At 42.7% G+C, this 27,942-nt stretch overlaps 1 protein-coding gene across 2 annotated transcripts in view; it reads right to left on the bottom strand.

Moving 5' to 3' along the window:
- ANKRD10 (ankyrin repeat domain 10) overlaps positions 1–25,912 on the bottom strand; it is a 33,042-nt gene extending 7,130 nt beyond the window's left edge. Inside the window, exons 1-4 of one of the 2 annotated variants that reach the window (XM_057532524.1) lie at positions 25,550–25,912; positions 21,892–22,044; positions 18,053–18,144; positions 6,265–6,500 (exon numbers count right to left, since the gene is read on the bottom strand). In XM_057532524.1, the coding sequence (XP_057388507.1) occupies positions 6,265–6,500; positions 18,053–18,144; positions 21,892–22,044; positions 25,550–25,759 (691 nt within the window). In that variant the 5' untranslated portion in view covers positions 25,760–25,912. Of the gene's footprint in view, positions 1–6,264; positions 6,501–18,052; positions 18,145–21,891; positions 22,045–25,225; positions 25,435–25,549 lie in introns of those variants that run through there. The other variant, XM_057532525.1, reaches the window with a different exon arrangement.
- Positions 25,913–27,942: the final 2,030 nt, after the last annotated feature.

Genomic DNA, 27,942 nt, shown 5'->3' with positions numbered 1-27,942 from the left:
CTGCCACTAGGGGGCCAGACGAGCTGGTGGCAAAGGCAGGGGATGTTGAAAATAAAAGCGGGCACAGAGGAGCGGGCACAATACCACCTTAAAGCAGAGACTGATCCCTTAACCAGAGGCCCATGCAGTGCACTAGGGACGCTATCCTTTCACACGTGTCTTTTGTTCATGCAGGTCGTTGCTCACCAACAGAGCGGGATAAAAATGGAACAGACCAAAGCTTTCAGATTCTAGTAAAGAAAACTCTTGAACGTGGGAGGCACATGCTAATACAGACAGCCTTAGAATTTAATTACTCTCTCCGTAGGTACGCAGTCTTTGCAAGGCGTTTTTCCCATACAGGCTCCATCTGCCAGGATATGCGGCCAGCCGGCTGCTAACCTAGCTGCCTAGAACCCTGGGTGATGTATTTTATACCGACGCCTTCATGTCTTCATTTCTAGCACCTGGAAACAGGAAGGGCTCAAACAGCTCAATGGGAGCACTGAGGTTGTAATCGTTTACCTTTTAAAACTGCACTATAAGCCGTGAAATTAAAATTGGCCTTTCAGAATTTTGAAGGACACTGCATCTGGACTCGACTCCTTTCTCCACAGCCACGGAGCACGCCACCTGCGGCATTTTCTCCCAACACACCTATCACCATTGCCAAAGGAACTACCGAAATATTCCACACCGCGTCTGAGAAAAGTGGCTTGTAGACATTTCAGAAAAAAACATTTTCTTCCAAAAGTATCCATTTTGATTCTATTTGTTTTAGAAAAGAAGCACATTCCCTTCCCATCTTCCTATTCCAGTTAAAAGGAAAAACTACCGAACATTTGTAAAAAGCGTCCTTATCTTTTACTTTGACTGCCAAAGCAGGTATTTGTTGACTAGACATGACTCCAATACATGTGAGACGATGCGTATTTATGACAGAAAATCACCTAGGATTGGCTCAAAATAAACCCTCCCAGTTTTCTATCCCCAGAGGTGGAGTCATGACCAGGTGTGACCACTGCCTAAGAAGCCCCTCATCCTTGACCTTGCGGCCAGTAGAGATGCTCCATTCGGGAAGGTGCCCAGGGCAACACAGAAATCTGCATCTGAATTTTCATCTAAGACTTGAGAGTTGAAAAAAACTCCTAAAGCCAGGTATCAGTGAGATTCTAAAACGACATAAACTATTTCTGATCAAGGAGTTTTAAAACATCGGAAAAGCCTTCCTTAACTTTTAAGGACAGGGAGGGGTCTGCAGCGTTACAGAAACGGTGCCACCGAGGAAGCTTATGTTCGTGCTGGCTCGGTCAGCTTAGGAAGCTGTGCCTTTACTGTGCAAGTCGCACCCCTCATCCCAAGATGCAGAACGTGCACACAACAGGATTTTGATCGCCAGGCACATTCACAACACACATCTAGGGCTTACGAGAAACACCTCATCAGACTTATTTTTTTTCATCAGACTTATTTTAAGGCAAGGAAATCTCTTACTAGGCAAAAACCAGTCTACACAGTCCTGCGCTTTAAGATGTGAACACTTAGGTAACAGGGCGCCACTCCCTAGACACAACCCACACAGCTGACACCGTGCGATGTGCGAACACTGTCAAGCACTTTCACTCAGCGGGTCAAGTGCAGCCTGGGGCCAGGGGACCAACTAGTTGTTCACCGTCCTCTGCGTCTCTTGAGGGGGCCAGCGTGGGAAATCCTAGGTGCTGACCCACAACCAAGGTTACCTCACACTCCTCTGGCCTTCCCAATGAACTGGGAGCTCTGACCACTGGGGAACCCTGTTCCCCATGAAAGGAACCAGGAAGGAAATGTTTCCTTAGTGGTTTCCCTGCATTACTAATTACAACTGTTCTCTTCTACTATGCAGTACATTTTACCCAGGTAACTACCTTTGCAAAGAAAGGTCCTGTTAAAATCACAACAGCACATAAAGCCAGTAGGAAGGCGGTTCTACCACACCGTGACCTTCCGTGGGACTCCTGCCAGGGCCTCAACTGCAGCAGACTGGGGGTGGGGAAATTCAAGAGGGCAGGTTAGTGAAGATAGCAAGGACACGGAGAAGCAGTGACAGTTGTGGAAACACTAACGAGGGATCTGGGGTTCTGCTAAAAGAACACGGAAGGGAAGGTGCACATGACGCAGACCACCCGGAACAAAGCGTGCCGGGCCCTGGCTGATTCCCGCTGCAGCTGCCACAATGCGCAGAGGACGAAGTGCGTGAGGTTTGCTGAGCTCAAGACTAAAACAGAAAATCACTTGGTTCTTAAATGTCATTCATTCAGATTGTACTTATAAAATGCTATGTCTTTGGGGATTGAGATAAAACAATCATTGGTTATTGCAACGCAATTAGGAATGTTCTCTGGTCAAATTTTTAAAAGCAAATACGGCCATTTACTGCAAGTTTGAGAACACTAAAGATACACCAGAAGTTATTAAAGTCTTTTGTGTATGTCACATACATGGAACTACATTACCAATTTGATTTCTATCATCTGAAGTTTTAAGTCATTAGCTAACCTGTATTACTTAACAAGCTCATTAAGCCAAACCCATCCTCCTTTCTCCTTGTCTTTTTAAGCCTGGTCAAAACGAACAATTCAGAACAGAAAGTGGAGGGAGATTCTCTATGTTAAATTCATCTTGGGGATCATGTGCTGAGCAACTTCCTACTGCTGACTTTAAGCTAAGTCATGATGTATTTTTCCTAAACGGTGTTTTATATTAAATACCTAACATGTGACATATGAGATGCTAAGCTCAGTAATACATCTATTTGACTAACACAAAACCATGAAGTCAACTTAACACGTGAGGTCTGGTACCACCACAGCCTCCTACTGATGGCAACTGTTAACCCAAAATAAAACTGTAGGTTCCTGGGTCAGTTTGTGACTCACACTGCCTCTCCCCAGTGAACACTCTGGAGCTGCACCCCAACAATTATGGATTAAAAACAAGATGAAAAGTTTCTCTCATGGATGGGAGTGGCATTCTTCTCTATTCTGGATCATTGATAATTTGGACAAGTTTTCCAGGAATACATTTGTGAATAATTGCAGTTACTCCTTAAGATTAACTAGAATGCTAAACAGACCTAACACAAATTTTACTGAGCAGCTGCAGCTGAAGTCCCGAGGTCCACCTGTCATTCCATCCTGAGCAAATGGTTGGTAAATGGGGAGGAAAAGAAAACCCAACCAACCCAAACCTAGTTATATATACTGATACTTCCTTGCACCATCCTAAATGAACAAAATCCATACCGGGGAAAATATTACCCCAAAGTACTTTTCATTTATATCAACCACCCACATAGCTTTGGATTTTATTTCACCTTAGAGAGGTCGTGGCCACAACTATCACATCTGTGTTCTGACCAGAGTGCATTCTGATACTGGTGTGAATGACCGCATGAAAGGCATTTAAAGTATCAATGTCTGTAGTACAACTTGCTTCCAAGGATAGTCTGTATTTGAGCAGAACAAATTATCACTGCATTACGTTCTCTTACATCAATAAGGTTGCCATGGGAAAAATTACTCCGATTACCTTAAAATATCTGAAAACAGTTTATTAAGAGAGAGATCCTACTCGCTATGGAGAAGAGTAGGTAACTTTCACATTCGTGATTCCAAACTTAAAAAAAAAGTTAGAGTCAATTTTACAGGACACATACATCTTTAAGAGTTGGCTTGGCCAGAAGTATTTCTGGAAGTTAATTGCTTTTGTGAATATATATTCCACACTAAAAACATCAACATGAGTAGTTATTAAATTCTAGTAAGACAGAATAGACTAAGTTTACTGATAAGGTCCACGCTATGCATTTATGCAGCCAAGATAGTATTTCAGGCATCTATTTTTAAAACAGCAAACTTAAATTCCCCCCCAGAAGATTTACAATTTCTCTAAATACTTCTACATGTGAAGTTATTCAAAGATGTTATTTTATATGCATATGTTACACAAGGGGGTAAACATATTTTTTTACTCTGGCATGAGAACTAAAAACTTCTCTACAAAATGAGTAATTCAGAATGAGCAAAACCTCAAGCTCATACATTTATATAGCAAATCAAAACAAGATGTCAGAAATTAAATGAAAACGAACTAAAGCAACATACAAAAAAATAAATAAAACCCACCCACACACAAAAACACCCCAGTCACAGAATGTGAATAACTATACAGCTATTGAAGCCAACTATTATTTCACTTAGAAAATTCAGGCAGTTGGGAAGAAAAACCTTGTTTTAGTAATTGGAGAATTACTGCCCCAATACCCCATTCACAGTGAGTATGTTATGGTAAAAAGAAAAAAGAGAAAGCTTCTCCCAGAGAAAAGAAAAAGGAGTGCAGGGGCAAGAGTGGGACGAAGGCCCGTCTGTTCTACATGCGCATTCACACACATGCACAATCCTGAGTGACACGTGGGCTGAACCTCAGGGGCCAGCAGCCAAGTGAGGGCCTGGAAACAGGAGCTGAGAAGTCAGGTGCACGAGCTGAGGGGGAGAAGACCCCCTCTCTCCACGTGCACTGGAGCAGCACTCTGGCTTAGGTGTGCGTAATCAGCACCTGCAAACTCAAACACCAGGCTCCAAGCCCATTTTCTTCTCAACTGGCATCCTCGACCTGAGCACCAGGAATGGGCACTTTGGGGAAGCTGCACTGTGAGTTTAATGTGCAAAACACCAGCCTCTAACCCAGTCAGCCAAGATGAATCCCTGTCTAGAGGAGGAAGATAAAGTCTCCCAAATACCTGCGTGATTATTCAAACCCAAATTGTGCACCCCCGGGGTCTAGGAAATAAGTTCTTAAGTTTTAGGAATCCTTGGAAAGGCTTGAAAGAGATACTTCAATAAGAATATACTGGCCAATTCAACCGAACTTAAAACCTGATGAGACAAGTTTACAACTCTTTAGGTACATTTGAGTCTTCTTAGAATGTTAAGTGACATCCTTTTTAAAAAACTAAACAGAATTTAAGATTTATCCTATACACTAACATGACATGGACACCCGTCCAATTCTTGCATGAGGTCGTAGAGTGAAGCTAACAATACTATCCCAAATTAAGCAGGCATTAAACAAAACAAGGAATATTTTTTGAAGTTTAGACATACCTTCAGGTTGTGCATATGATTTTTATACCTTTCTAAAAACTATTAGGCCCGTAACTTACAAAAGCTATGAATTTGAGAAACGATTACGTTTAAGTTCATACATTCATTTCTATAGAAAAGTCACATAATCACAAGTTTTTATACTGACCAACATTTTAAAAGTTGTGAAGGAGATGATACAATTTTATTGACTCTGTAGGAAAAATGTTTTTGTTTGGATAGACTCCAGTTACACACAAGAGGCACAGCACTGGAAAGAGGATAAAGCTGACACGTTAAAGTCAACTGAAACTAGCCACTCGGGTTTTTCTCAGACTATACTTGTATAGTTGTTTTTTTTTTAAAAGTCAAAGGGCACAACTTTGTATTTATCTTCGGCAAATCTTATCTGAGCGCAGAATTTCACCATGATTACTTTTCACCGTCATCTCTAAACTTCCTTTTCCATGTAAGTATGCTAAATATTCCTGCCAAACTAGTAATTCTTCTTAATTTTTTTCCCCCTAAATGAAAGGGAGATTTTTTTTCCTCAACAGTAAAGAGTGACTAGCTGACTCTGCTTATTTACAAACCCCGAAACTATCTAAAGATAAAAAGGTGGAAGAACACTTAAATTTAAAATAACTTACCTTAGAGACTTAAGTCCTCAATGTCAAAGGGGCACACCGGGCCTTGCTGTGACAAACACACACCACACTGTGTCCAATGCAAACATCTACCTTCCCAGATGTGAAATTATATTTTACTATCACACCAACAATTGTTGTAAGCCCAGGAAAATTCACAGGAAAAAAAAAATGAGGCACAGGGGCAGATTTTTTTTTTAATAGTTGTATTTCAAACAGGTACAACAAACGAGAAAAATCTAATTCATGGCAGGTAAACCTGGGTGTGCAGAAAGTTATATACACACATTTACACTTCAGCTGTCAACACTGCCCTCTCATATCCTCCCCTTTCGTTAAATGGCCAATCTTCAAAGTGGCAACACAGGAAAAACTCCTCCATCACTGCACCAGAGTCCTCCGGGCACAGTACCCCTTACGTGAAGGAGTCATCTCGAAGGCGCTTTCAGCCATAAAAAAGAAAACACGTTAAAGAAAGGAAACACATTTGCTCCTTCCCACCCACAAAGTGGTCTCACCTGTGGTTCTAGCTTTCTTTGCTCCAAAGGGTTCCGACTCTTCCAAGCATCTCTTGCGATTTGTTCCCACACTAATGTGATTAGGAAATACATTCGGATGGCCCCCATTTAAGGGGCCACTGTTATAGAAAGGATTCAGATGACAATTCTGGAGGTTCAAGAGAAACTGGGTACACTCTTGGAAACCCTGGGTTTGAGCAATGTCTGCTGCTGTCAGGCCACTGGCATTTCTCAGGCTGTACGACACAAAAACACTGAATTACATCCCATTACCATTTTCATCTGGTCTCTGCTCCTGCTGAACTGACTAACTATCTGAAGGTGATATGAAAGAGCATACAGATTTACAGCAAGTCTGAATTAAAGAAGGAGTTACTCATCCTAGCTCTGTAACTAACTTCTCTCTTATGCACATTTGATTACTAAGCAAGATTTGGGAGACAGTAATTTAAAAATCAATATACTAAACTTTAAAAAAAAGGCATCTTCCTATTTAACTTCTCAAAATCATTTTTTATGTTAGTCTGAAGAATGTAAATTTATGCTAACTTCAGACTTAACCTGAAACTGAATTCTATATTATCTGCACTTAATTTTAATAATCCATTCCTTTAGCTCGAGTAAAATCATAACAAACAAACATGTACTGAATTGTCCATGGCATTTATAACAACTGGCTTCCTAAAAACAAAGCCAACTGGCTTAATGACAAGCCAGAATTTGTGCTAACATGTGACACTATAAGTGGAAGTTTAGAAGGATGTCCTGAGACTAATTTATCATCAGACTGGAGATCTGAAAAGCTGAGTTTTTTTTGTGTTTCGTTTTTTTGGCCTTAGGAAAACTTGCAGAATTTCAGAGCATTTGAGTGGGTGTTTCCTTCTAATACTGTCCTAGGAACTCATCCCCCTAGGCTGAGTCCTACCATCAAAAAGAATCAACATCATCCTACGTGGCTAATAACATTAACAAGGTCCGATGTCCTCTGCATTAGCTAAGAGTCAGACTAAATCAGAAGTGGTGGCAGAATATAAATGAAAGCTCTAAATAAGATGAATACGAAAGAACCAGTTGAAATTGTAAATCTTAATTAGGAAACAAAACTGAGGGAACAAAAGCAACTCCACGTTGAAGTTCCCCTGGAAGACAAGAAAATACACTGCTCTGTGAAATAAATCTGTAAATAAGCAAGACAGGTTGTTAGCTGCAGGCCGATCCACTGAAACTGGAGAAGCACCGAAGGGCCGAGGCAGCACCACGCCTCCCAGCGAGCTCTGCCACAGAGTGCAGTTGTGACCAAACACAGGCCTCGTCTTGTTCCTGAAAGAACAGGGCACACCCTGGATGCTTTTTCCCTAGACTAACGTTAATGGAAAAAAAAAGCCATTTCAGAGAGAAAACTACAGAATCAGGGACAAATAAGGATTTTCCATTTTAAAGATAACAATAAGCCCTGTATTCCTATTTCCAGCCATCATACTCAGAAGGTTCCAAACTCAGAAATGAAAACTCTATATACTTTTGGACAATCACTAAATATGTCTCCACTTTTAAAAGCATGAGATAAAGAAATGTATCCTACATTTTGAAGAAAGGCAAAAGCCCAAACTCAATCTGATCAAATATAAAAGAGACAAGACTTGAAAATCCCCAAAACCAACAATATTTTCTTAAAAATGTAAGGCAGCTGTGTGCAGGGCTACTGGGAACTAAAACTGACATTTTTATTTGATTTCATGGCTATGATTTCTGATAAACATTATTCTAAAATTTCACAGTATTTTGATATATGAATTAAATAGAGAGGAAATATCAAAGTTTGGGTAGAGTGAATTACATTAGTTATGTGTACAGAAAATGATCACATACTTGATTTTTAATATCAACATGTTATAGAAATTTAACATTCAACCAAGTGTAAAACGGGATAATTTTTTTAAATGGTGTATTTCATTTTCAGAAGATATGAGTGAATGGTCCAAAAAGGTCCACTCTATCAAGAATGTGAACAGAATAAGTAGCCGCATTAAAATTAAAAAAAAAATTTAACTCTACATAATTTGAAAAGACAAAGACCCAGAACATAAGCAAAGTTTATAAAATGATCATTTCTATAGATAAATATGAACTTGCTCTCCAAATATTAAAGAATTCAGAAATGAGAAGCTGCTGCTTAAAATCAGGACAAATAACGCTGACAGTAAAGATTACTCCTCAGTGGATGATAAAATAAAGAACAGCACACAGATTTTTAAAATGGCATTTACCACCCTAAACGCCAATTCACTGAAGAAAGCTGAGATGCTCAGGGAGGATGTCAACTTTTCTAAGTCATGGAAAACAAGAACATCCAAACTACACTCAATTCCTTTACTCTTAATTCAGAAACTGAACAGTAGACTGAATCTGAGTTAGAATAGCAAGTTTACTGTTCTTCCAAGGAAATATAGCCTTAAAGAAAAAGAGTAAGTGCACGCCAGTATCCGGAGACTGTAAATGTCCGAGTGGGAGTGCCTGCCTGCACCTGAGAGAACACAGGCAGCGTCTCCTGCCCTGTGTCCCACTACCACGAGTGGTCCCAACACTTGCACATCACTGGGCTTGGACGAAGCCAATCAGATTTCCAGGTGGTATGAGGTATTACCTTCAAAACTCGAAAGAACAGTCACTAGAGTCAACTCATGCTACGTACTCCTCATGTGTGGACCAAGCAAGAACAATCACAAGCCGAACTGAACTTCAACTGGTTCCTCATATAACTCTGAGGGATCCAAAGAGTGATCCAAAGGGGAGTTCAAAACATTCCAGCTAATGTATGGACAGATATCAGAATCTGGGACATAAGGTAACTGGAAAAATTAATTGGGAGATTATAATTTTGGCACTATCCCTACAGTAGTAGTATTAGAAACAGGGGCATACAGTACCCCTTCTCCACTTCTGGTGAAACTACAGAAGTTTTCAACTATATTCTTTCTCAGTTACTAAGGACTGAATGTAACATTCAGTTTAATAGTGTTTATGTTCCTCTAAAGCAAAAAGATCCGTTAATACCTGACTCTGGTACAGGACAGCAGAACCTCCCATTTCCCTCTCCTACCTCCAAATGTTTTCCTTCCTATCTCCTTTCCTATGTACCCACATTCATCCCTCCTTTCTTTACCTGTAGTTTAACATGCTAATTCTGCCCTGCTCATATTTAAAAACTTGCAAGTGGCTCTGCAATCGTATGGTGCACAAAAACTGGGTGGAAAGGAATGACTGGGGTCACCAATCCAGGGCAGGCACTTTTTCTGCAAAGGGCTGGACAGCAAACACTTCAAGCTCTACAGGCCACAGTCTCCGTTATCTCGTTGTAGCCTGAAAGCAGCCTTAGATGATGTGTGAACACAGCACTGGCTATGTTCTAATAAACCTTTAGTTACAGGCACTGAAATTTGAATTTCATATATTTTTACATGTCATGAAATATTATCCTTTTGATTTTTTCAACCCTTTAAAAACATAAAAATCATTCTTAGTTTATGGGCCATACAAAACCAAACAATGGGCTGGACCAATTGAGTAACATTTAACCAACAGATGATACTGGTAACTAGTCCTCTACTCTTTTTTAAAAAAATTTATTTTATATAAGTATGTTGATTTACAATGTTAATTTCTGCTGTACAGCAAAGTGATTCAGTTATCCATATATATATATATATATATATATATATATATATACACACACACATACACATACATTCTTTTTTATATTCTTTTCCATTATGTTTCATCACAGGATGCTGAATATAGTTCCCTGTGCTATACAGTAGGACCTTGTTGTTTATCCATTCTATACATAACAGTTTCAACTGCTAACCCCAAACTCCCAATCCTTCCCTCCCGTTCCCCCTCGCCCTTGGCAACCACAAGTCTGATCTCTATGTCTGTGGGTCTGTTCCTGTTTCGTAAAAGTTCATGTGTCATGTTTTAGATGCCACATATAAATGATATCACATGGTATTTGTCTTTCTCTTTCTGACTAGTCCTCTACTCTAAATAACAGATGCCTATGGGTTCCTGAAAACTGTCTCTCTGGTAATTTTATGCACAGTTCAATTCAAACAAAAAAATAACTTTTTAAAAGTTGCTGAATCTGTTAAATCACAAAATGTTAAACATCAAGAGACTATCTAAAGGTAAACTTTAGAAGAATGTAAAATAAAAGACTTTGAGAGAGCATGCATGCAGAAGAAATAATCATTCCTACTCCATCTGAGTGTTTTCTGTTAAAAGTTCTAAGTGTCTTACGACTGAATTAGGCGACATGCTTAATATGAATGAGGCGGAAACTGTCTTTACAGGTCTGAATTCCTCGTCGCCTCTTAATACTTAATAAGTAGAAAGGGTTTTCAAACGTATTACACAGAGGCTGAAAATCACGTGGATTTCTAGGTGAAGAGCAGCATAAAGAATAATTAAGCAGTATAGTTCTTAAAACACTTTAACAAAAGAGGCTCAGGTCTTTAAATGCATTTTTTAATATATGCTCTCCTATTTGTTAAGCATGTTTCAATTTTAACGTTTTAAGAGTTGAAACAGTTATCCTGGTTAAAATGTATCATCAATTTATTAAGCCTTCAGCTCTATTTAGTGCTACAAGTTTAAGCAGGTATTAAACCTAAGCTACCCTCCATGATTTTCCTAAAATCCAATGGGAGCTGGGCACATGAATGTGATTTAGGATTTACAGGTTCTATGATAATTTCACATTTGAATTTAGTCTTTCTTCTGTTACAGTACTTTTTAAACAGTCAAGCCTTCGCTCTTCAATCCCGAGGCATTCACTGCGGGCGTGATATGGCCACACTGCACTCACTGCTGGCTCCTCCTACCAACCCCAAGTGAGGGGCTGCTAAAGACAAAGTTAATCTGAACTGTGGTCTTCACACACTAGTCCCAATGGAAATTTTCAGTATCTGGAAGATACTGTTCAAAATTACTCTCAAAAACTGCATTTTGCATGAAAATTGGGGTAGTAATGAAAGTGTACACAATATTTTTAGACTAAATCTTTAAAAAACACACACGTGAATTTCGTGTCTTTGGTTTACTGCACTTGGGCAGATGATGCCTGATCTAAAATGTACCTCTGTCCATTTCTGACAGCAAGAAGCCCCATGGGGGACGTGCTGTGAGGTTGTTCTAAAGCTCCAGTTCACCTTTCTGGTCCCCTCTGGTATCCGTTTGAAAAATCTTTGAAAATGGGCAGAGATTTTAAAAAATCAGACACCAGTCAACTTGATGTCCAAATTGGGTCTAGTTTGTTGAAGTTTTAAAGCTGACTTTCTTTAAAAGTTGACACGATCAGATTCTTAGACTAGTAAAAATCAATTTGCTACAATCTGTTACGGAAGCTATGACAAATTTCACTGAGACTATGAAAAGTCATTTTTGGGCAGGTTACCCATTTTCTCCCAGTAGTTCCTAGTGTTCTTTCAAAATTGTAATATGAAAACATGGGAAGACATAGATTAATATTTACTGTGAATTATTTATTCTGCTGAATAACTGGCAAAATAAACTTTTTAAAAACTTTACTCAAGTTAAAACATAAAGGCTCATATACTATATTTTCTGTAATAAAATTCTGAATAGAATATTAAGACTCATTATGCCTAAGAATGTCTCCCCAAAGAACTTTAAAACTAAACTCCACTCTGCTGCCAGCTAATCCCCCATCTATTTTCCACTTATAGTGTCACAACATCAGAATATGAGAAGCCGTTCTAATAAGTTTTTCTTTTTTTTTTTTAATTTGCAAAACCACGGATCAGGAATTATCTGAAATATACTTTTCAGAATCTGAGTTGTCACATCACCTTCAGGATGTTTTCTTTTTTGTTAATGCCATGTGACAATAAAAGATAACCACAATTTTTATATAAATAATATTTCTGTTAAAATTCTGATCTCAACTTAACTATTGTTAGTTTACAAGTAAATAGGTAGATATCATAAATTAGGGTAAGCAAAGCATGCAAATCTAAAGAATCTATATCTGAACTCCTAGATTAGCATTAAAACCAATCACCGCAACAAATACCTCAACAGTATGCCTCGAGTGGAGAAAGGAAGCCATACTGAACATTCAATGCCACAACTGTAAGGTTTTCGGAGAAGCACCTGTGGCAGTTTCAGCAGTTTCTATATGGAATGCTCCCCCTTTCTAGGATTACTTGAAAAAATCAAGTCAATTCGAATTACGTAGCTGTAAAACATTGACATGTGTAGTTTTTACAGATTCAGAATCTTCTGTGTGATTTAAAACGGGCAATGGTTCATAAAACAGGAAACTTAAATAATAAGGGATCACATATTTGCAGGCAACATTTTGATTAAAAATACATATACATACATGAGGTGCAGAAGCACATTTACTGAGCGTAAGCCATTGTCATGTGACCACCTTGACCAAGAGCTATTGCTCTAAAACACTGCCTTTTCAATTACTTCTAGTAATTTTTTAGCATGAAGCCAATTTAATTATGTCAGTTATTTCAACAAAAGTTTAACAGTATGGACTAAAAACCATTAACTCACGATTCTGGTTACTTTAAAATTTGGTATGCTGTATCTCAAATACATTAGTAACTATTCCTAGATGGAAATAAGCAAATACATGGAATCATTAAAAAAAAAAAAAAAGATAAAAAAACATTACTAAATGTCCATTTGTACAGACAAAACATTACAAACATCTAAAATTTCTTCAGTAAAAGGAAAACGTGTATTTTTAACCCTTTGGTATCCAAACTCTTAAATACGTAATTATGAAGACTTTCTTAAATATATTCTTCAGGTAACAATAGGAAGAAACTATTTTTTAAAGTTTCTACTTGAATAAATTTGGTGCCAAGTTTTCAATTCAAGTTCAACATTACTGAGGATAGTTTTATGTTGCAACTGAACCCCAGTTATGTTTGCATACATTAAAATATAACAGCATCATTCAAAGAGTCTGATGAAATATTTAACCTGCTCCCACTGTAATTTAGCAAAGGAAAAGACATTTGAATTTAGAAATCATTGGTTTTACTTGAAAGCACTATATAAAAGCAGTGCTTAAACAAATATTAAAACCTATATATTATTCAAGCTGTCATGAAAAACAATCAAAATTCTAAACTGAATTTGTCTGCAACTCTAGAATACTGTCAGCCTGCCATCTATCTGCTCCTTTCCAGCAGGCAGAACTTCATCAGTTATCTCGGGAAGTAATTCCTCCACCTTGCCTGCAACAGTTTAATAACAGGAAAAAAGAGCCAGGAAATTGCAAGATCAGACAAGACTGCTGTAGTGACAAGCAGGTCAGGGAGGGAACGCTAGGTCAGGACTGGAACGCACAGGACCCAAGATCAGAAACCACTAATCCAGAGTTACACTGCTAATAAATTTCATGGTTGGACTATTATTCTGAAGGGCAAACAGGTGAACAGATGAAAAGAAACCACAAACTTCAAACATGAATAAATGTCTAATGAAGTTTGCCAAGGGCAAAAGCTGCAAACCAACTTCTGACACTAATATTAAATATGCTCATCACATGATTTGCCCTAATGAAAATTTTGCTTCTAGACAGAGCTCTACAGGTAAGCAAATAAAGGTGGGTCATAAACATGGACCAAACTAAACCAACTCCATTTCAATTAAGAATTTTTAAAAGTTCAGCAAAATACTTTTTTCTGCAACATTCAAAAAAGTCTATTATGATCACATTTTAAGACTTTTGTTACTAAAGCCAACTGTGTCTATTTTCTAAATTAGGCAAGAAAGATTTTTTCAGAGTGCATCAGTGAACTTGCTTATATAAGGTTATAGATGCTTCTCCAGCTATCTGATGATCATAGTTAAGTTCCTCTTGGGATGAAAATAATTAAGTTAAAATATATGTAACCCACTGGAAGATCTGGTTACCACAGAATCAATGGCTTCTACAGAAATGCTCTCCTACAGAAAGCTATGGGACTTTGTCACAACGTAATTAAACACTGGCACCTGGTATAATGTAGTATTAAAATGGACTAGCAAATTGGCCTTAGATGCAAGCAATTCTGAATCTCTAAATCCCACTAAATCCCTTTATTTCTACTCTGAGGCATTAAAAAAAAAATCTACTTTTATATCTGGTTGATATGGAAACATTCTCCACTACATCTCTCAAGAAAATAAAGACAAAAATAACCAAAATCAGTCAGTGCCAAAATGCTAAAAGGAAAGATAATTCAAGGCTAGAAATGTGTACTTTACAAAGTTGTTTGTAAAGGGTCTTTATATATATATATATATATATATATATATATATATATATATATATATATATATATATATATATATAAATTTTTCTTTTGTAAAAGTAAATGCAACACATAAACATTCAGGATTGATCCCAATCTTTTGGAGTCAAGGAGGAAATGTTTGATTGAATCACCATGCAGGTTACATTCATCTTCCACTGGCATGACTAGAGCCCCCAAGTCACCTGAACAAAACAGTGCCCAGCTGGCCTGTGGGAACACAAATTGGCTCTCTTGCTTCTCCTCATTGGTCACATACAAGGTGGTCTTAATTATCAGCAGACAGCAAATTTTCAAGATTCCTTCTCTGAAATCACATTAAAACTTAATTTTATATTGTTACTTATTTGATCATCCAAAAGAAAAATAAGGCAACGACTTTTCCATGTTACTATATGTCCTTCTTCCAATCAAAAACCCTGTGTGTGTAGCAAGTAGCATTCAAATCTTGGCTGCAGTGAAGAACTGAACTGCCATATAAGCAAAGTTAAGGATGATGACAGTTTAACTTACTTAATGAAAACTCCCTACTTGAGAAAAAATGAGAGTGAGAAGCGTCTGTAGAGGTTTAGATCATTTAAAGTATACAAACATTTAGTCTGGTCACAGAACTGACACTTAATCCTGTGTGTTCTTTTATTTTTAGATGTAAACAGTGGCAAATAACAATGACAATCATATAAGGAGAAACAAAACCTCACATGAAAAAGAAAACTTGGCACCAAAACTCAAGATGTAAAATAAGAAAAGAAAAAGAAAGTCCATCAACATACTCACGTGTGGTGCTAGAAAATGTGCTACGATGCACAGCAGCTGACATGCGTTATCTTACAGATGCAGCCTACATTGACAAGTAGGTTATGTAACAAACCATTCTAGCCACAGATGCCTGGTACGCTTGCCCTCACCATTATCTACCCCATGACCAAAAAAGCAGCAACTTCAGATTTTGGCCACTTTACATAGCAAATATATAAAAAGCAAAGTAGGAATTAGCAACAAAATTATTAATTACCACCAAGTGTGATAAAATACTGATACAAGACAGCTTTTAATCTGGTCACATAAAAAGGAAAAATTTCCACCAACTCCTAAACACTACAGCATGTAATATTAAAATTAATAATCTGGCTCACTTTGAACTGGAAACAAAATAAGTTAACTTTAAGTAAGTTAATTCTGTGCCCCTTGATGACCTTAAAAGAAAAAGGCATTTTATTTGCTAGGACTACACTTTACCATATGAGCAGCATAACAGGAAACAAATAAAAGAGGTCTAAGTACCATAATTTGGGGGAATCAAACTATTATTTGTTGGTAGACTAAAAGTGTTAAACTATAAAAATGTGCAGAATAGATATTAAAAAGCAATGTACAATTTAGCTTACTGGCAAAACTGACATTTTATCTAGGTGTTAAAACTAAATAACCACATATACAATAGCAATAAATAATGATTACTTGTGCTCTATCTCCAGGCCAAAGACATATAATTTTAAAAATTGCTTTTGGCTAGGTGGCTCAGGCTAAATATTTCTTCCAAAAAATATCTGAAAGTTCAGTCAAGGGAAATCACCATATGCAGGGTCTTGAGGGAGTGGCTCTTATACTGAGAAGGAAAAACAAACTGGCACTCGAGGCCATGCTCAGTCACACTTGGTGGGAAAGAGACACTCGAGGGTCCTGTAACAAGGACAGAATTGTAAATAAAATGATCTCATTTTAAAAAGACACCTATTAAAAAAGGACATAGCACAAGAAAGATATTTATTGGTTCAAAGGATTAAGCTATCCATTAAAGTGAATAAAACTAACATCTTAGTAATAAAATGCTCAGGCCCAATTAGAGTATTGTTTAGAAAAATAAGTCACTGAAAAGATCAACTTCTAATTATTCATTATTTCAATAAATGACAATTAAGGAATCGAATCAATTATTTTACGACTCTGTATTTTATAATCAAAGCTTCTGTTATTAAAATTAAAGATTTAAGTTTTAAATCTAAAAAACAGCTAAGAAAACTGCATCTACAACTTTGCTTTAAAGCAATGCAACGAGAATCATCTTGATGTTTTCTAAACTGTGTAAAATATATTCATATTATCAATTGTTTTTACATTACCTTAAGTTATAACTACGTATGAAGCCACAAGGTTCCCTGCAATGTAACAGTTAACACAGGTCATATTTATAACACTAAATGGCTACATAAGTAAATGATCCAAGCCCAAACTAATGTCTAATCTTAACAATAATACTTAATGAAACAGAAGCTAAGATACTAAGAGCCTAATGATAGCCCTTGGTATCAGACAGGCCTTTCATTAACCTATATGGTTCTGCTGTCCAGGATCTGTTTTCAATATTTATTATAATACAGAGTCAAAACAATGAAGTGGAAACCAAAGGGTTAAACTAAGTCAGTTTTGTGGGTTTTATTTCTCCCAAAGTCTAAATTTTCACATTTCCAATTAGAATAAAGTGGTTTGTAATTAATTTTTATGAAATATTCAAGACACTCAAGGTAAAACAAAAAAGCTGATATTATCATAGTTATTTTGGTTATTACAGCTCTATAGCTTACACTCAATATTTAAGGGTGAAAACCGCATCCATTTTGTTAATGCTGTGAACTGCAGAAGAAAAATTTTTACAATGAATCTTTAAGAGAAAGTTAATACAAATGAATTAAATACTGAAATAAATGTATAATGCCATGGCTAGCTAATGATTTGCATACAAGATCACATTTTAAAATTAATACACTTAAATGTTAATACTGTTCTCTCAAGCTAGAAATAAGCCAGTTGATGTAGACTGGGCTAAAACAAGGATATTCCAAAATAATGCCATCAGTATCAAAAACTCAGAGTGAGTTTTTAAGTCTTTAATGTGTACAGTTCCATTTTACAAGGAATTATAAAATCATTAAAGAATCATAATAGGTTTTAAAACATAAGATGTTCTCATATCTGCTAAAAGATGAGGAAACCATCTTTTTAGCAAAATTAAGAAAAGCTAACTGTCTGCAGGAATTTTTTTGAGCCAGAGAGGCCTGAAAAGATATTCTAATCCAATTCGAGGCACTCATTCTGAAATTAAAACTTGGCAAAGTTTGAAGACTTGCCCACGGTGACACAACTAGTTAATGGTAAAGTCAACAATGCCAGGCTCCAAATTTAATGAGTTAACTGTTCTTTCCACCCTAATATGCTCTCTCTCTCAGGGCAAGAACGCTGAGGCTGCTGGGATTCAGCCCCTTCTGCTAGTGGTCAACTCAACTCACACAACAACTTGCTCACTAATGCCAACTGATCTAAAAAGCAAAACTCTATCACCAATATTGAAAACAAAGCTCAGCACTTTTGCTTGCTCTAAGTCCTGTCTCTAAACACGACACCCCTGACCACGTCTTTGGTTGGCAAGAATAAACGAAGATGCTTACTCGGCATGAGCCCCGTTAGCCACCAGGGCACTAATGCAGTCCAGGCTCCCAGAGCGAGCCGCCTTGTGAATAGGAGTCTCGCCCTCACAGTCCTGAAACGACAAAAAGGAAAGCATTCAGACCCATACAAGACTTCCACATTCTAAAGTAATTAACAAAGGCCATGTACCATCTCATTCCTCTGAAATAGAATAAGGTGAGCCAAATTTGAAGCAGAACACAAAGAAATGTAGATGTGAAGAGAAAATAAAAGCAGACCAAGGAAGGAGCAGGTTCTCCTGAATTCTTAGGTCAAGAACAAAAAAATCATGGGGCCTCTCCAACCATGACAGCACGTACACTCTAGGTAGCAATTTAGAAATAATTTTTATGATGGATCACAGCACAGATGCATATAACACCCCAAATTATTATCCTCAGACAGAAAAATAGTAATCAAGGCCTAATAGCTAACATCTGGTCTAGTCGACCCACGTCCATCTACGTCCACCCCAGGAGAGCCTGAGTCGAGACACGCCAGTGCCTCCCCTGGATTTTTTATCTCGAGCCTGAATTAGGACTATACTTTAGACAAGACAGCTAAGGTTAAAGGGTCAAGAAAAAAATGGGAAGGGAGAACATAGGGTCAAACACAGGCGGCTCTGTATACAACTCAGGCTGTCTGTGATGGGGGATTTTGTTCAAGGACTTTTAGAAAGGATGCATTAGAACCTGACTGACCCTTCAGGAAACAATGTTGAAGGAGGCATAGGAAATGAGCAGACTCGGGGAAATGACTCTGAAGACTCATACGGGAATCAGGAAAAAAAAAAAAAAAAAAAGAATTACTTTACACTGTATGAATGGACCAAAAAAAAAAAGTGAAACACAATTTCATTCATAGGCTCTCAGGTAAAAAAAAGGTAAAGAAAGATACAGCGATTAAGAGAAGGAAGTTGTTTCCATTAGAAAAACTGATTTAGGACTTTCTGCCTCAGAAGTGCCAACTGACTAAGCAGCAACAGTTCCTGAATCACTCACATCCCATCACCACTGAATGCGAACTTGGCAGTAGAGAACTACACATAATTAAGGGATAAAGAGATAAAGCAGGAGTGGGGCAATGGTGCACAGTGCATGGCACTTGGAAACATTAACTCACGGGGGGAAAACTGAGGTGAGGACTAAACTAGAAAGAAGGAGCGGTAGAGCATCTCACAGAAAAAATATGAAAGACTCAACTGCTTACTGGAGGGAAAAGTCAGGTATAAGCTCAAAAGTGATGTAAAGTTCCAAACAGGACAGTCCCAATTTTGAAGAAAGAAACAAAATCATGAGGCTATACAGGGAACTATCCAGTGAAATCAGACTTAAAAAACAAAACAAAAACCTACCCTATTGTCTGAAAAGGGGAGGGAAGGGAGAGAGGAGGTACATAATAAGGACAAATAAAAATTACGTACACGTATTGCCAGGAAAAGTAGAACTAAGATTTAGGTGAGATTCTGCCATACCCCACAAAAACTCAAGAAAACCAAAAAGGATTTTAAAAGCTATCTTTGGTACAAGAGGAAAAAGGTTTTCTATACTATTTTGAGAACAGGGTGGGATAGCAATAGATGCCAGAGAAAAAAGCAAAACTACCCTGCTCCTGTTTAGTGTTATACGAGGAGACTACTTAAGCTGGGAAGGGCAGAATAAACACTATTTAAAGAAAACTGCAACCAAGAGAATGAGAGTAAAGAGCCATTTTAAGGTTACTCACATCTCAAGTTCAGACCAGTCATATTTCAAAAATACCAGAGTCTGTAATATGATTCTAGAACTACTGCTGGCAAACTCTGAGTCATAAAGGACAGTGGGAGAGGTGCCAGAAATCTGAAGACGGACAAGTCACCTTGAATTTTAATTAAGAAAATCTTGCTTCTAATCTAGTTACAAGAAACTAAAGGCAATGTCAAATGCCAGCACCATTCTAGAAGGGGTATTAAAGAGATGACTTACAAAAAGTGACACCCATGGACTTACAAAAATAAACCACTTAAAAACTAACTTCACTTCCTCTTTGGGTAAACTTAGAACGCTGAGCCTCCAGACAGCACATCTGAGCTTCAGTAACCCCTCACGCCAACCTTAGACATGGCACAGAAGGTCTCTATTAAACTTGAGGAAAAGGAACTTAGAATGGTTAGAAACTAACATGCCAAAAGAAGAAAAGGTATGCTAAGGTTCAAAAAATTACAGGTACACGAAGAATAAGAAAAACCTGCATCTAGTTGTATAAGTTTATGTGGGAAATGAGAAAAACTGTCTACCTTGAGATGAGCCAACAGAAAGCCTACCGGGGCCTCAGGGTCACTGGGTGCCTGTCGCAGCAGCCCAAACCGACAGCCGAGACTCGGACGGGCCGAAGCTCCGCACGTGAGACCACAGCCAACCAAGGCCCTTCCGGGAGCAGGGCCGAGACACTTAAGAAACCCAAGCGACACCCTCGTACGTGGGAGGACGTGGGGATGCTGAGCCAGGTGGGCTGTTTAAACGCACGAGGAGAGCTGTAAGGAGGGCAGGATCTGGGGACTCCTGCCCTGGGAGCAGAGCTGAGGAGGGATTCCCACGTAGTGCTGTCTAGAGCAGCTGGAGGGGGGGGGGGGCGGGGAAGGAGGAGAGTCTCAAACCTTTTATCTGTGGGAAATACTGAGCTGCTATCAATCATTACATGAAAAGGGGGCTTCTGGGTTTAAAAAGATTTGAAAAGCAGCGTTAGACAATTTCTTTAGATCTCTCTAAATGTTATGTAACAATTTAATGAAAATCATCATATAGAAAATTTAGACTTAAAACTCCACATGAATACTAATATTAATTACTGCTATTCATGGGCTATCCGTATTTTATTGACAGGGAGATTGAGTTACAACCAGTAAACCACGTGCCCAAGGCCAGAGAGATGAGGAAGCAGGGTGTGCCCTTTCTACCAGGAGAAAAGGGGGGGCAGGGGGGAGAATCCACGAGCAGGAAGGAGACTAGTGGGGACAGGCGACGCCTAGCACCACAATGGAACACAGTCGCCCACTTGTAACTCCTGAATTCACGGACCAAAGCAACAACGCAGGAGAGGAGCACGCGTGAAAGAAGAAGAGTGGAGGGCAGCAGGGGACCCAAAGAGCGGTCCCACATCCAGCTTCCAGCTTAGTAACAGGAACAGGCCTAAGATCCAGGGTTCTCCCCATGCGCCCTTCCCACCCAGTCTCTTAAAGAGAACAAACTGCCCCCTTATCCCTCACCCCCTCCCCTTTCTCACTGACCCTCGTTTCAAACCACTGCTGAAACACCTTTCCTCAATTCGGTGTCCAGGCGTCACTGCCTACAGGACACCTGGCTACTTCTCTGCATCTGAACATCACCTCCAACCCGCAGCTGAAGCGACAACTCGTGCTGGTCAACCTGCTAACGCTAACTGAACCACACAGATGACTGCAGATGACTTAACTGCCGTTCTCTTGCTGGGAACAGATGTGTTCTCACCATTATCTGTGGAAATGGAGCTAAGGCAGCTGTGAGCAGAGGAGCCAGGAAACCTAGGCTCAAGGCCAGGCTCCTTCAGTCACCAGCTGTGACCTTGGGCAACTCACTGTGGATCACAGTAAGTCACATAACAGGCAAGAGCACTCTGAACACAAGGCATTGCTATGTGACGGGCCAATTACCCACAAATAACTTCATAAACCTAAGTTCCAGTTAGCCCACAGGTAAAGATATCAAACTCTAATTAACGCCTCAATTTAAAACTCAACACCACGTAATTAGAACCGGAAGAAGAAAACAAAAACCAACCACGTCCATCACGGGCACTCCCTTACCGGTCTGTTAATGCTGGCTCCTGCTTGGATCAACCAGACGAGGCACTGAGGATGTCCCCCAAAGGCGGCGGTGTGGGCCGGGGTCTGGGCGTAACGGGTGGTGGAGACATCCAGGGCGGCTCCAGCCCTCACTAACTGTATTAAGCACTCCAGCTTGGAGAGCGGCAGGAGGGGGGGAGACAGGCATAAACGTCAGTACACTCTTAAGCGTTACACAGATATTCTGAATTCTGTCATGGAGATGAGTGGCATTTTTTGTTAAACTTTTTTTCTGTTTAAGAAAACAAAGTTAAGTCATTCCTTCCCAGTATCATACAAATTTTAAAAGGCTTATTTAAAGGAACATTTTCCCTCGTCCTTGTAAAAGAAAGTTGGTACACAGGAATAGGAAATCGAAACAATGGACACAAGTTTAAATATTTTGTTTTTCCTACAACTGAAAAACCCCGAATCAATATAATACTGTAATTCAACTATACCTCAGTGTTTAAAAAAGCCAAAGTCAGAAAAGACTAGATTGCATATTCACAGACTTTTGTCAGAACTGAGCTTTGCCACTTGCACGCGCTATTCTAAAGAAGAAAAACGTTACAGCGATTGGTCGGTCAACCCTTCACGGTCAAAGACCATTTTCTGCAGCCTGCACTGGCCGCGCTGGCTGAATACTCGGTCGAGGCCCAGCTCCAGGTTAGCTCCTTAGGGAAAAGACGCGTGGAGCAGGTGAGAGGGCAGCGCTCCGTCTTTTCACACTTTTGTACAGAACCCCCCCCCCCCATCAAAGATAAAAAGGCCTAGAGCACAGCTGAGCTGTGCCCCTGGCAGGTGACTAAAACAAAAAGCCACAGGAGGCAGGACAAGACTTTGCAGCCAGGCATCGGTGTCATACTCGCTTCTGGAAGAAGAACCAGCACACTCCACAAATATTTAGCAAGTGCCTCCCGTGTGCCAAGCACGGCGGGAGCAGGCCTGCTGTCCTCAGAGGTTTACACTGCTCCGCCCAGCGTGTCCTCGGGTCCCGTTTCCCTCCCGAAGCACAATGCAGCTAGCAAAGAAAAAGCTCTCAGTGCCACCAATTCTCCTCCTGAGAACAGACCTCAAGCGAAGAGCAGCTACACACGGGTCTCACCCCGCGTCTCTTACCCGCTTCCAGCAATGTAAGCCCTTCCCTATAAAGGACAGATCACTGCCATCAACGGTTGTGCGAGGTGAACGCTCACAGGTGGTGGCACACTGATTTTTAACACATGACCTGTCTTCCAGGAGTCTGAATCTGAGGGTAATGGCTGATAAAGAGGTACCACTTTGGTATATTTTTATCTATCGCCTTTATCAATGCACTGAGCGAACAATGCCGGCCAGTACCAGTGATAAGAGGAGCAGGTCTCGAGCCTAACAAAACGAAACAAGGATGAAAACCGCCTGGTGCGCCAGAAGCGGTCAGCCTTCACATCACCTGAGAGCTCGCTGCACGTCAAGTCTGTTACCTGTGGGCTGGATGTGGAAAACCCGGTTTGGAATTCTGTAAAGATGCCGTTCAATAAAACAGCTCGTAGAGGCAAGGCGTAATCAGAGCTCCTGAATAACGGTCAGTCCTCTGGGAGCGGACAAGCCTCATCAACAGGTCAGGACCCTGTGCGGAGCGGCCCGCCTCTAGGAACGCGGCCTGAGGGCTGGGAGGGGTTCACCGCACGCGCCACGCCCGCCCGGCCGCCTCGCGCGCAGGCTGAGCACAGCGAACGCGTCCGGGCACACAGACGGAGGGAAGCCGCGGGCAGGGCGCGCGGGGACAGGACCGGAGCCTTCGGTCAGGGGTGCGGCCCGGACGGCCTTTTCGCACACACTGAACGTTACTTTCTGCGGCCCCTTCCGTATCCAAGACTCTGCGGTCACTGTGATTAAAGACAACTGAAAACCCCGAAGTAAATGCCTCTGGCTGCAGCTTTTGGTCTAAGAGGTTCACCTGCCGCTCGCGTTCTACGGAAGCAGAGACTCCGTGAACTCTTACCGTGAAATAACACGGGCGTGAAACCGACCGCCCTAAGCGCTTACGGCTACTGTTAATCCCCAGAGATGCCCGAAGCAGCCTCGAACTGGGAGACAGTCTGAGTAACCACTTGTAACGAGGCCGACCATTTCACAGGACGCACCGGGTGGTCCTACTGGGCGTCCGTCTCAACCAGGGTTGGGAGGATCGGAATCCCGAGGGGAGCCGTCTCCCAGAAAGCTGTGCCTCTGCCTCTTACAAGGGCGCCTGTCCCCAAAGCACAAAGGCACAAGCGATGCTGGGAAGCAACGCTTTGAGCGTTGCCTGCAGCTTACGGTACAAGTGCACAAGGCGCCCTCGGCGGGGAGATCACCCCCCAGCCTGGGGAAGCCTGCGTTCACGGGCAGAGGGCGAAGGGCGGGAAGGAGGGCGCTTTCTCCAGGGCGCTCGCCCTCGGCGCCGGTACCCGAGGGCAGCAGCGCTGCGGGGCGCGCCGCGGGCTCTCGCCCAGCCCCGGCCTCACCCCCGCCGCCACGACTCCCCGCCTCCCTTCGCTAACGTAAACCTGCTTCCCTCTGCGAGCGCGCTCGGCCCCTGCGTCCCCGCAGTTCTCCCTGCACTGCGAACGCAGCACCTCGAGCAACGCGAAGCGGCTGCGTCAGGTGCAAGAAGGTAACTAACCACAACACAACAATTTCACCCCAAGCCGGGAACACGTTTCACCATCATCCTGCCTGTGTCTCCGCAAAACCGTTTCCTGACTTCAACCCAACCCCACCCTGTCAGGGCGAAACGTCTTCAGAAGGGCCCGAACGGGGGTCTCCGCGTCTTCGTCACGAAAGCCACTCTCGACAACAGCACCGTGCAGCTGCCTCTGCGGCCACCTCTCCCGGCGCACAACCCCCTTTACCGCACGGAGGAGAAAAACGCCGCCGCAGCTCTTCAGAATTCAGAGCAGCACGCTGCCCTCCCGATCTCGTGACACTTCACACACCACAGGTGTGCCTAAGGCGGGCGAGCCGAGTCCCAAGCGACCGGACGACATTCCACACGGAGGCCCCCAGCAGCTCGGTCCGAGCGTCACCTTCCCCCGACCCAGCCGTCGGGGGGCCCCGACGGGCTGACCACGGAAACCCTCTAACGCGACCTTCGGGCCGCGGCGGCCTCCCGCCCGGGCGTCCCCGTCGGAGGCGCGTCAGGAGGCCCCGCGGCCTTCCTCACAGAGATTCTCCTCAGAGAGGCTCCGGACTCTCGCGCGCCGCCCCGGGGACCGCGTCTCCGCACCTCGACCCGAGCCGGCCGCCGCGGGAGGCCCGGCCCTCAGCACCGCCGGCGGCCAGGAACCCTCACCCGCCCGGGCGGCGCCTCCGGGAAGCCGCCCGCGTTCGAAGCTAGCGCCGCCGCACATGCGCCCCGGGCCCCTCCGGGCGCCGCCGCCGCCGCCGCCGGGCCCGCTTCCGCCCGCGCTCCCGGCACTCCCCGCGCGCCCCTCGGGGCCCAGACCGCCCGCGCCGCCGCACATGCGCCCCGGCCCCTCGGGGCGCCTTGGCGGCCGACCCCGCTGGCGCCCCGCGTTCCCGACACGCCCCGCGCCCCCCACGCCTCGGCCCCCGCCTTCTCCGACCCCCCACGGCAAAACCGCGGAAGATGGCGCCTTAAAGCGCCCGCGCCCACCTTGCCGAAGTGCGCGGCCCAGTGCACGGGCGTCCAGCCGTAGAAGGAGTCCTCGGCGGCCAGATGCGCGCGCGGCGTGTGCTGCAGCAGCGAGCAGAGCGCGGCCAGGTCCCCGTCGCGGCAGGCGCGGTGCAGCGGGAAGCGGAGCGACAGCAGCTCCTCGCTGGAGAAGCCCGCCTCCACGCCCGCGCCCGCTCCCGCCGCCGACATGGTCCGTCACCGGAGAGCGCGGGCTGGCGAGCAGAGAAGACGCGCCAGTGAGGACCCGAGAGGCCGCCGCCGCCGTCCGAGCACAAAGGAGCGAGGGCAACACCACCACCGCGTCCCGCCGGCTGCCGAGCAGAGCGCGCACAGGGGCGGGGCGGGGCGGGGCCTGCGGCGCCAGGACTGGGGCTGGCGCCGGGAGACGCCGGGCCAGGAGGCGGGGCCTGGACCGTCGGGAGGGGAGGCCGGGGGCCGTGGGGCGGGGCCTACTCCTGGAGCGGCGGGGAGGGGGAAGAGGGCGGGGCCAGGAGCAGAGGGCGGGGCCAGGAGCAGAGGGCGGGGCAGGGCGTGGTGAAGGGCAGGGGACGGTGCCAGGCCACTCCCGGGGCCCTGCAGGCGGCGTGGGCTCTGCGCCGCGCCTCCTGTCCAGACCCCAGGCCCGACAGTGTCCCGACCCCCCCTTGATGAAAAGCTCCGGGAGGCGCAGGTTTGGGGTTTGGGCCCGGCCCTCTGAGGTTTTGGCGGCGCAGCTCTAATTCGCTCAATTAATCAGGCGGGGCGTCTGCGGGGACCTGAGGGCAGTTCCCGCGCTTTCTGTCCTGCTTGTCTGGCGAGGTGGGCTGCACGTTTTCGAGAACCCATGGCAAAAACACTGAGAAACATGGCAGCATGCAAGGAAATACTAAATTCTCTTTCAATGATCGAGGATCACAGATTTTTAAAAAGATATTCTTTTCTGATTATGAGTCATACGTCAAAATCACCAATAATTTCACTGTCAAGGGATAACCACTATTAACATTTATAACTATTTCCTTACAGTACTTTTGTAACCTTATGGTCTGTTTCACTTGTATATATTCGTTTTCCTTGTGTATATTGCTTTCCTTTTTTCTTCTACAAAATTCTAAATCACTGTAATTCGGCTTTAAGTAGGTAACCAGATGTCTGGGAAGATATTGATGCATACGGTAGCACATTGCAGCATTAGTTAATAAAACAAGAAATTAGAAACCTAACGCCTAGCAAAGGGAAATTGTTAATTTATGGTATAAATATGCAACACGGTCATCTACGCATCACACAACAAACGTGGGTTGAGTACAATAGTGGATGAAACGCTGGGAAATGCTCCAGACACAGCAAAGGAGACAACATAGCGGGGATCTCACCTTAGTGAGCAAGTACTCATGGATGGGAAGTGTGAACGAGACTTAGAATCTGTCTCCCATCAGTTAGATGAGGCAAGAAAGGAAATTTCAGTAATTCGAGCAATACTTTTTTGTTTGGACCAAAAAGGTAGAAGTATGCTATAAACCCATTTCGAGCTTGGTCCACTCCAGAATTCAATTATTTTTCTTTGTAAACACCATGATGCTTTTAATCTAATTATCTCTTTAAGATGTATACCTGGGACTTCCCTGGTGGCGCAAGTGGTTAAGAATCCGCCTGCCAATGCGGGGGACACGGGCCCGAGCCCTGGTTGGGGAAGATCCCACATGCCACAGAGCAACTAAGCCCGTGCACCACAATTACCGAAGCCTGCGCACCCTAGAGCCCGTGCGCCACAACTACTGAGCCCGTATGCTGCAACTATTGAAGCACCGGCACCTAGAGCCCACACTTGGCAAGGAGAAGGCACCGCAATGAGAAGCCTGCGCACTGCAACGAAGAGTAGCCCCTGCTCACCACAACTATAGAGAAAGCTTGCGCACAGCAACGAAGACCCAACGCAGCCAAAAAAAATTTTTTTAAATAATAAATAAATAAATAAAATTTTAAAATTAAGAAAAAAAGATATATACCTGGGCGATGACTTCCACCCTTCCTAGGAAAGAGGCAGCCCATTTTGCAGAAGGACATAAGCACACCTTGTCATCCGTAATAATGAGAGGGGAGTAATCTTCCTTACCCTACCTTCTGCGAATGATGAAGCCGAGGCAGAGATAGGCCAAGGAACTTGCTCAGGGACAAGCTGCCTGCCTGTGGCAGAGCTTAGAATAATATCCAGACCAGTTTCCAACCCACAGTTAGACTTTTTTTAACCTTGATATTTATTTTGCATAGAGTCCTAAGGCCTCAGAAAACAAAGCAGGTTACAATGATAGGGTGCTTAGAGTTCATCCTTCCTCAGCTAAGATGACTTTCCAGTTTCTCGGGGCTACTCGGACCATATACATATTGAAGTA

The sequence above is a fragment of the Balaenoptera acutorostrata genome, chromosome 18 (assembly GCF_949987535.1).
Source record: "Balaenoptera acutorostrata chromosome 18, mBalAcu1.1, whole genome shotgun sequence".
NCBI classification, from domain to species: Eukaryota; Metazoa; Chordata; class Mammalia; order Artiodactyla; family Balaenopteridae; genus Balaenoptera; species Balaenoptera acutorostrata.
This window is presented reverse-complemented; position numbering and strand designations above follow the sequence as displayed.